The sequence below is a fragment of the Sarcophilus harrisii genome, chromosome 3 (genome assembly GCF_902635505.1).
Source record: "Sarcophilus harrisii chromosome 3, mSarHar1.11, whole genome shotgun sequence".
NCBI classification, from domain to species: Eukaryota; Metazoa; Chordata; class Mammalia; order Dasyuromorphia; family Dasyuridae; genus Sarcophilus; species Sarcophilus harrisii.
In genome coordinates, this window is record NC_045428.1 from 248,255,750 (window position 1) to 248,266,393 (window position 10,644).

Below are 10,644 nucleotides of genomic sequence, written 5' to 3' on the forward strand. Positions count from 1 at the left end.
GACTGTATAGTAAGTTTTTAAATAGCCACTATAAAAGAATAATAGCAGGAAATAAGATTGCAAAGAAGTCAGGTACAGACAGTCCCTAAGATCAAAAGAGCATAATTTGTAATATCACATATTAACCAAAAAGTCATATCCTGGATATATGGAAAAAGTCATATGCAATTAAATCAGAAGAAACCATCTGGGTTTTGCTGTCATAGGCTTTTGGTCCTATGATATGTATAAAAATCTCAGATGTTTCCAGACATCCACAGTAAGGCCAGCAGAACCTCTGAGATGATGTGGATATGTTAAAGTTTTACTGACAACTTTGACATTATTTGAATGTGTTAATGAACCAGCCCCTAGGTTAATCTGTCCCATCTGAAAGCTATAAAAATGAGATCTCAAACTCTACTTCTGCCCTAAGTACTCTTCCATCTTCATCTGTCTCCATGATATTTAGTGCTCCCAACTCTAATCTATATTTGTGGCTTTTTCTCCATGTTTCTCCTCATTCTCATTCTCTTCACTTCTGTCTACCTTCTTTCTCCACCTTCTCCCTGTCTCCATGCCATCTGCTTGTATATCCCTCCTCTGTAATTTTTGTGCCATTTATCCCTACAACCTCTTATTAAAATGTGATAGTGACTTCATTTCTTGCTACCATCATGGTCTTTCCTAGTGAGCATCCAAAGAAATGAGCATACTACTACATTTCAAAATTCCATAAACTAATTAGCAATTCAACTGGATTATCATTCTTTTTTCACCCAGTAAATGTAGACATCCCCCAATCTTTTGTCATAGGCTCTTTTCTTTATTTTTATTTCATTCTCTGCCTTGATAATATCATCAGTTCCCATGACTCATTTAATATCATTTTGCAGAGGACTCTAAAATCCATGCAGCCAAACCTTTCCTAGCCTATGCATCCTAGCTAGCTCTCTTGTATTTCTAAGTGCTTGCTGCACATCTCTATTTGTCTGTCCCACAAGCATCTCAAGCTTGACATTTCCAAAACAGACTTCTACTTCCCACCTTTGCAAACATATGTCTCTCCCACAATGGCTTCTTGATTTCTATTGATAGCACCATCATACTTTAAGTCACCCAGATTCACAACCTTGGACTTATTCTTGATCTTCCTTCTACCTCATCTTTCCCCACCTCCATTCAATACAATCAGTCACTACATCTTGCCTATCCTACCTTTTTTAAATCTGTGCCATTCTAATTTCACTCATATAGTCTATAGAGTAGTTTAGTGTCCATCACATCTTGCTTAGACTATCAAAAAATAGACTATTAATTGGTCTCTCTGCCTCCAGTTTTTCCCTTCATTATCCTCCACATATCTGCTAAGTCAATGTTTCTAAAATACAGATATGACCTGTAATTATCTCATAAATCTTCTATGGCTTCCTATTGCCTCTAGAATTAAAAATAAACTCATTTAAAAAAAAAAGAATTTAAAGCTCTCCACAATCCAGTTTCTTGTATTTGCAGTCTTGTTTCAAATGACTCTCCTCTGCTTATTCTCTAGTCCAGTCAGTTTGGTGTTCCCATATATAGAAAAAGTATTTTGCTTCTTCCTCAGATAATCTCCAGTTTCTATGAAATCTCAGCTCAGGTGCCACCTCCTATATAAGACCTTCTCTAGTGTCTGTTTTGCTACTCCAACCCTTCTAAGTGATAAATAAATTATTTGCCTCTTGAAGATCCTTTTTTTTTTTAAATAATTTTATGTTTGCCCACTTGGTTATGTGTTAATTCTTCCAGAAGAACATAAGTTTCATTAGGATAAAGGCTATGCAAGTTTTTTCCTTGTATTTCTGGTGCCTAGCACATAGTAGTCACTTTGAAATAGCTGTTCAATTGAATTGTATTATCTTTATTTATAGAGATATTGTATTCATCAGCTTACTACTTGTATACTCCTTGAAGGCAGCTACTATTTAGTTTTTGTCTTTGAGTCTCTTAGCATCTAACAGACTTATATTGGCAACATTGGAGGAGGACTTTATGTCAGGTTAAAAAACAAAGAAACAAAAACTCCAGTAAATATAGACTTTTATCATAATTGTAGCTTTCTTTCCATCATGGCTCAAATTTATCTGCAGTAAAGTAATTAAGAGGTTATTATTCTTTTTGAATACAACCTAACTGAGGTTGATACTGAGATGCTTTTTGTATTACCACTTATTCAGTTGCCTGGTGCATCAGCCAGAAGTTTACTATTCCTGGAATTCTTAAGCTTGGAGTGGACACAGCAATTATTTTCTCTTTTTAGAGACCTCCACTGAGGGATGAAGAAGTGATTTATCTAGTGGAAAGTACCATGTTTGAAATCTGAGTTTAGATCTTAATTCTTCCATGTGATTACCTGTAAGACCTTTGGAAAATAATATAACCTATTTAAAGTCAGTGATTATTATTATGAAGCACATAGAATGCCAAGCACTCTGTGTATACAGACAGATTCAATGTAGACTCTGACCTCAATTAACTTATGATTCAGAAATATTAATTCACTTTTCCATAGAACGAGTTAGAAAAACCTTCATAAAGGAAGTGGAACCTAAATGGAAGAAAGCCCAGCCTTCAAAAAAGGAGTGCCTTTAATAGAGAGAGACAACCATTCAAAGAAGAAGGTGACCATATGAACAAAGGCACAGAAATAACAGAGCAAGAGAGAAATGGGGGAATGGACTGTAGCTCACTTTGGCTAGTAGTTAAAGCATGCAAAAGCTAATATTTTCAAAGCAAAACTAATTTTCTTTAAATTTTTGTCATTTCTTCAGTTTGCTATCCTCCTTTTAAAAAGCTAACCTCCCATTAAATTGTAAGGGTTCCCTAGATCAAATGGTGTGTTTCATTTGTCCTTTGTTTCTTATCTTATAGGTAATATTAGCATCTCCCTAATATCTACTCAACTGAAGTGAATTAAATTGTCATATTAGTCATGAAAGCAAACCATAGTCATCATGTTTCCTATCGCTTGGTAACTGTGCCTTAAAATGACCCTTAGGCTGTCCTTTTCTTGAAGCTCTCTTTAAATTCCTCCAGCTAAATTTGCTTTCCCTCTTCAGATGTCTCATAGCTCTTTTTTCCCTTTTGAACTTCTCTACATTCATCACATTCTCTCTGTTCAGGCCATTTGTCTTTTTTTCTTATCCTTAATTCCATTGAATTGTTATAGACAGCTAGGTATCTTGGCACCACCAGTGCCTAGCACAGTGCCTCACATGTTGGAAAAAATGCTTGTTTAATTGAATTGTTTTGTGGGTACTAATAGGGAGGAATCAAGTAACATGCCTATTGCCCTTGGAGATAAAGATCAACTCTTTTTTTAATTAGTCATTTAATTGGCCTCTGTTATTTTGTTGTTTTCCTCTCGCATCTGGCTGCTGCACTACAGTGGAAAAATTTTAAAATAGAATTAGATATAATCCAATTAAGCTGTCTTTTAAAAATGTCAGAGCAGATAAATCCAGAGCCTCTTAACTCACACATAGCTTTGCTAGTAGTTCTCAGCTACTGATATTGAATGTGTTTCCATCCAGCCTCATTGTCTGCTTCCTGTTTCAAAAGTTATGAGTCCATTATTCTTCAGATCTGCTTTTTTTCACCACTTATCTATTTACTTGACTTATTGAGGGACTTCCCTCAACTCATTTGAGCAGTTTGTTGGTAGGTCTCTCTGACATTCATTTTAGGTGACACTAATTATTCCATTGTGATTTTATCACACATCTCTTAGTTCCTCCTCCCTTCAAAAAGTGTTTTGTGCCATATAATACTTACTCAATTAAAACAAAGAAAATTTAATTTTGTTTTGATAATATGGAAACTTTTTGGTGGTATCACAAAACCAAGACTGGGAAACCCTCAGAGGCTTTACAGAATAGTGGACATGGAATTTGAAGTTAGAAAAATGATGTTCAAATCCTTGCTTGACCATTTGCTGCTTGTGTGACCTTATAAAAAGGTTGCTGGTCCTTGTTTGTAAAATAAAGGGACTGGCATAAGTGACTTTTTTAGTCTCTTCCAGTTTTAGGACTATAATCTTTTTAATCTTGTGTGATGTACTGGGGAGTGGCTTTTTTTCCTCCTCTAGTGCTATATTCAGGATTATATTTTCTAAATTCAAAGGTGATTATGAAGAATTCCCTTTTTTGGGGGTTCTTATTAACCTGTAAAAACAAAATCACATAGACTTTTAGATTTTAATGAAGCATGTTGCTTGTCAAAATGAGATGTGGTTTTTCCTAAACTACAAGCAAAATTCTGCCTTACTTGTAATAGAAGTTGACAAGTTTTCTTTTCATAAATCCTTACTGTGTGTTTGCTAGTATGCATTTTCTACTTGTATGAATGTGCCTACTTTATTTAACATATCATGTGATTTATTTTTTTTGCTTTCAAAGGAGTAAAGTCCAGACAATAGTAAATGCAGAAAATGTTTTGACTGTACTCTGCCTTAGAGATATTCTACCTTAAGAGACATCCAGTGTAGTGTAGGTAAAATTTGGATCCACCAAAAAGATTAATTGGACAATGATTATTTACTTCATGGCAAAACGTTTTTACTTTATTTATTGTAATTTTCCCTTGGAAAAAGTTAGCTATAAAATAATATGAAGCATTTATCTTTTTGCCACTCCATGTAGTCGTCTCTTCTGGCTCTCTTTTCCCCTCTAGAAGCCAGGTTCCATGCCTTTTTAATGGTGCTAGCATAATCTTCCTGATAAAGCAAGTGAATATCTATTAAGTATCTATTCTCTGACAGGCAATGAAATATAAACACAAAAGTAACACAATTCAGTGCCCCCTAAAGGAGCTTCCCAAGTCTGAGGTCTTCAGACCTCATCAGGAGTGTCTATGAAAAGATTCCCTTTCCCATTGGAGGAGAATTTCCTCCAGTCCCAGTTCCTGAGGAGATAGAATTTCCTTTAGGTTCCTGCCCTCAAAGAGTCTGGTATTTACTTGAAGAGATAAGCACTCAGGAAAAAATTTTAGAAGTTACAAAAAGCATAATAAAGTAATCATTACTGTCTGTGAACATAATTAAAAGACCAATAAATGGAGGAGGTAAATGGAAAAGATTATGTGTAGGAAATCTACCTTGATTTTAGATCTCAAAATATGGGCAGAATTTTAATAGATGGAATATCTTTTTTCATTTTAGTAATTATTACATACACAACTAAGTAGTTCCATTTAGCCAAATGCCATTCATTTCAGATCTCTTTCATTCTCATCCTTAGGGCAAATCTCAAGTCTATCATTACTGTAACACAATTTATATTATTTTTATTTTACTGTTAGAATTTCATTCATGAGTCCTCTTTATTTCTACAATATATGTTATGAAGATTCTTTATTATCATAAGAGAATTAGTAAGCACATTTCCCATATGTGATTTTCCTCATTATAGGTGTCAAGTAAATGAATCACAGTTTAATATTACTGTATTCCTTTGTATTAAAATATTGCATGAAAAATGAAAGAAAAAATTTTTACAAACATGTATAGATATGCATGTGTGTATCTGATACATATCTAGGTGTATATGTATATATAAACATATACATGCATATATATGCAAGAGGCAGCATTTCTAATACATGTGTATATATGGATATACACATAGATACCATAATGCATAGAGTGCCTAGCTTGGGGATTTTTCCTGGATTCAAATCTGGCAACTTAATAGCTATGTGATCCTGGGCTTTAGTTTCCTGATCTTTACAGTGAGCTAGAGAAAGAAACAACAAGCTGCTCTTATACCTTTGCCAAGAAAACTCCAAATGGGGTCACAAGAATTGGATCCATCTGAAAACAACAGAACACACACACATGCATATATATGTATTATATATGCACACACACATATATAATACCCATTTAATTATACTTATATACCAATGTATACATATACTCACACACTTGTATATAGGCATCAAAATGGCATTTAATATCTATTGAATGGCTGTGTATATAAATGTAAATGCACACATATACATATACAACACATGTGTATGTATACGTACATGCATATATGTATCTTATTAAAGATGTTAAAACTACCCTGAGATTTTGAAGATATCCTCTATAATTCTGCTGTATATAAAACACTGTTCATAGAAATTCTATAAAATAGATATTCTAAGTAATATTAATTTATAAAAACAACAAAAGTGAAACAACTCTGAGATGTTGTAACATTCTCTAAAGTCACACGGCTAGTAAGAACTTGGTAACTATGGGACTGTTGTGTGCCTTGGATTTCCTCATCTGTTAGACAAAGAAATTGGCCTGGATGGCTTCTGTGATCTCCATCAGGTCTGTTGCCATGGATGATCATGAAGGTCTACAGGTAGATCTTCTCATTCTGACTCCATTCTCTTTACACAACACAAAGCTTTCTTGCTACAATGTTTATTTGTAATATTTCACAATATTAAATCAAGAAAATAATTGATTAATATATAATTTAATTATATGAGCTGTTTTAAAATTGATAAGGGAACAGATATAATTGTAAAACATTAGTGTAGAGTTGAATAGCTCATAACCCCTATTGATCAAAATGCACCTTTATTCTGTAGCTGTCCAGAATAATAGACATTTAATATCAGTCAGTTGGTCAATGAGTAGTAAGGATTTATGTCAGCCACTGCTCTAAGACCTAGGTATACACTAAAATAAAATCATGGAGAGTTCATGTCCTAATGACCGAAACAAAATGCCAGCAGCAGCTATATTCAAGACACACACACACACACACACACATATATATATACATATAGGCAGTCTTAGAGGGAGGAGATTTGGGAGGGAGGGAAAGTTACCTCCTGCAGAAGTTAGGATTTGATTGATTCTTGAAGGAAACAAAGGAAGTTAGGACAAAGAAAGGAAGAAGGAGAGCATTCTTCTTACAATAGATGTTGTAAATGCAAGGAGTCATGAGTATCTTGTATGAGGAATAGCAAATTGAACAGTGTTAATAAATTATGGAGTATGTGAAGGTTCAAGATATGGTTGGATGGGGTGTAAAGAAAGGGGACCAAATAATAGAAAACTGAAAAGGCAGAAAAAGACCAAATTATGAAGAACTTTAAATGCCAAATAAAAGATTTTACATTTGATTCTGAAGGTAATATAGAGCCATTGGAGTTTTTTGGGTAGCCAGGATGACATGGTTAGACCTGTGCTTTAGAAAAATCACTTTGGACCAGGAGATTATTATATACTTCAACAACAATACTATAGGATGATCAATTCTGATGGACGTGGCCATCTCCAGAAATGAGATGAACCAAATCAGTTCCAATGGAGCAACAATGAACTGAACCAGCTACACCCAGAGAAAGAATTCTGAGAGATGACCATGAACCACTACACAGAATTCCCAATCCCTCTATTTTTGTCCACCTGCATTTTTGATTTCCTTCACAGGCTAATTGTATATTATTTCAAAGTCCAATTCTTTTTGTATAGCATAATAACTGTATGGACATGTATACGTATATTGTATTTAACTTATACTTTAACATATTTAACATGTATTGGTCAACCTGCCATCTGGGGGAAGGGGTGGGGAGAAGGAGGGGAAAAGTTGGAACAAAAGGTCTTGCATTTATCAATACTGAAAAATTACTCATGCATATATCTTGTAAATAAAAAGCTATAATAAAAAAAGAAAAAAATCACTTTGACAACTCAATGGGGGATAGATTGGAGTGAGAAGACACTTGAGGCAGGGATATCAAAGCTTTAGAAATGCCATAGGCAAAAGATGATGAGAAACTGAAATATGGTGGTAATTCCCTGAATGGAGAAAAGACATATAGGAAAAATGCTCCAAAAGTAAAAGCAACAGGATTTGGGAAAGTATTGGACATATGTAGTGAGTGCTAGTGACAAATTAAAGGAAATGCCATTATTACTAGCCTTGGATGACTGGGAGGGTGATAGTACCCATGTGAGCAGGAAGGAAGTTGGAAAAAGGATTGGTTATTTAAAGGGAAAAATAATGTTTTATTTTAAATACAATGAGTTTGAGATGTCTATGAGACACCCAGTTTGAATGCTGAAATACTACCTGGGAATCTTGTGATTTGAAGTCCTAAAGAGACAATGTCAGCCCCCACTACTTCTCTATTGCATACAATTATGTAATAGAATTACATGATTTGACAACTTATGGGCCTTTTATATGCATAAGCTTTTTTATTTTAAAATAGACTATTGGTTGGATTGTGGGAAAACAAATTGCACTTACATACTTGGAGTTGGAGATGTCAATTGATCTAGTCATTCTGGAATGCAGTTTGGAATTATCTTTCTATTTTACTTAATTGTAAATAACCTTTGACCCATTAATGCTAGCACTAAGCCTGTTTTCAAAGGAACTCAAAGAAAAAAAATCTCCCATATGAACAAAAATATTTATAAAAGTATTTTTGTAATGGCAAAAATCACGGGGTACACATCAATTGGGGAATTATAAAGTTATAGTTTATAAATGAAATGGAATACTTATTGTGCTATAGGAAAATTATGAAAGGGGATAATTTCAGAGAAATTTGGAGAGATTTGTATGAATTGATGCAGAATGAAGTGAACAGAACTAGGAAAACAATTTATACAATGACGACACTGTAAAGACAACTTTGAAAAGGTCAAGGACTTGATCAGTGTAATGATCAGTGTAATGAAACATGCTACTCATCTTCTGGCAGAGAGATTAAGATGAACTCAAGCTGCAGAATGAGATGCACATTTTTGGACATGATTAATATGGAATTTTGGTTATTTTGACTATAAATAGTTGTTACAATTTTATGTTTTTCCCCAATTGAAAGGTGAAAGAAATAGATAATAAATGCTTATTAATTGAAAAAAATTATTTTTTATAAAATTCTTTTAGTGACTTCAATGCCATGCTCCTGGCATTGATGAAAAGCCTCTTAAATATTGCTAGAATTGTATTGTCTTGCCTAAAGACAATTTGTCATTTGTCAATGTAAGATCATATATTTAGAACTAAAAGAGAACAGAGATCATCTATTATAACCACCTAATTTTATAGCCAAAAACCCTGAGAATTTAAAAAGGTAAAGTGATTTTCCTAAAGTTAAAATGTTAGAGTAGCTGTCATCTTTCTCACATAGTTCCTAGATGGCACATAGGCTTCTTTAGTGCCCATGATTGAAAGAGTGATTCAATTCATGAATTATCATGCTTTTCCCACTTTTATCATTAAAGTAAATAATTTGTTAAAGTAAGGTATAGATTTGTCTTGGTTAAAGATCCAAACCCATGAATATCCTGATCAAAACGTTCAGACCTTGTGATAAAACAAAATGCTTAGAAATATCCAAAATATTTCCCTTTTCTCATAGGCATTTAATCAATATATCCTGGGGCAAATTATTATTTAGCTGTTGACAAGAGAACTATAATAATTTAATTTTCTCAAAAAAAATATTTGATCTTTTTGATCATATAGAAAATACCCTATCCAGGATTATAAGAATAACAGAGAGTGACAGAGCCATGAACTAGAACCCAAATCCCCTGACTACTTTTTGTTTCAACCCTTTTTATAATATACATCATGAAGGAACAATAACCATAGCACTCTTATGATGGTCAGTTCAGATTTTTCTTTTCTAATGATGAAGAATTAAGACTCATAAGAATATTAATTGTCATATGAAGTGGATTGTAATAAGATCCAATTTAAAAAAATTTCTTTTGTTTCCTAAATAGCTTTCATGTAAACCTTGAGTGACTTTTGCTGCAAATTTTAAATATGTTCTGTTGTTTTTCTTGTCAGAATGAAGATTCCTGGAATTATGTGGCTCCTCCTCTTCCAGTGAAATCCGTCAGATATTTGCCATTCCTGGAGGATGTATTTGGCCTTGAGGATGAATCATGATCTCAGTATAGATTACTTGCTTTAAAATTAGTGTTTTTCCTTCATCAAGGTTACCTGGATGGTAACAATTTCCTTTACAATTAGAAAACATATATTATCTTGAACTTAAATTCTGAATTCTAATATAAAAGTATAGTTAATCTATTTTTATCATTTCTGAACTTCAAAATGTTATGTTTCTGTAAATTAGAACTAATAAAAGCATCATTTAAAGACATCCTAATAATTTTCATTATGTGTATGACATTAATATTCCAATATTTTGAATCTTTGAAGTGGGATGGAAAGGATGCTGGGTTTCTGAAGACAAGCAAATTGGATGGCCTGGTAACTCCTTCCAAGCTGGAACAGGATATAGATCTGTGGAGAAGTTGACTTTCAATAGGAAATTGCAGATTGCCAGCAGAGCCATTTGAACCAGCTAAGCACATTTTAATTAAGAAAAGAGGGAAGCCTTCTTCTAAGGGGAGTCACCAATTAATTTAAGTTTTTTTAGTCAATCTGCTATTATAGAATATGGACAATTATTTAGAGAAAACTGAAGGAACCATTTCTCGGCATGCAAACATACTTATTGTTGTATTGATGAGTATCAGAGACTAAAACTATCTCCAGATGAATGACACACTCTCTGTGGACTTGAAAAGTGATCTGTGAGACCAGTGTGGCCCTTTCTCTCTCATTCTTCAGAAACTGCAGGATT

At 33.6% G+C, this 10,644-nt stretch overlaps 1 protein-coding gene across 1 annotated transcript in view; it reads left to right on the top strand.

Moving 5' to 3' along the window:
* EFHC2 (EF-hand domain containing 2) overlaps window positions 1-10,246 on the top strand; it is a 217,312-nt gene extending 207,066 nt beyond the window's left edge. The window contains exon 15 of the mRNA XM_031959378.1: window positions 9,840-10,246. Within this exon, the coding sequence (XP_031815238.1) occupies window positions 9,840-9,941 (102 nt within the window). The 3' untranslated portion in view covers window positions 9,942-10,246. The remainder of the gene's footprint in view (window positions 1-9,839) is intronic.
* Window positions 10,247-10,644: the final 398 nt, after the last annotated feature.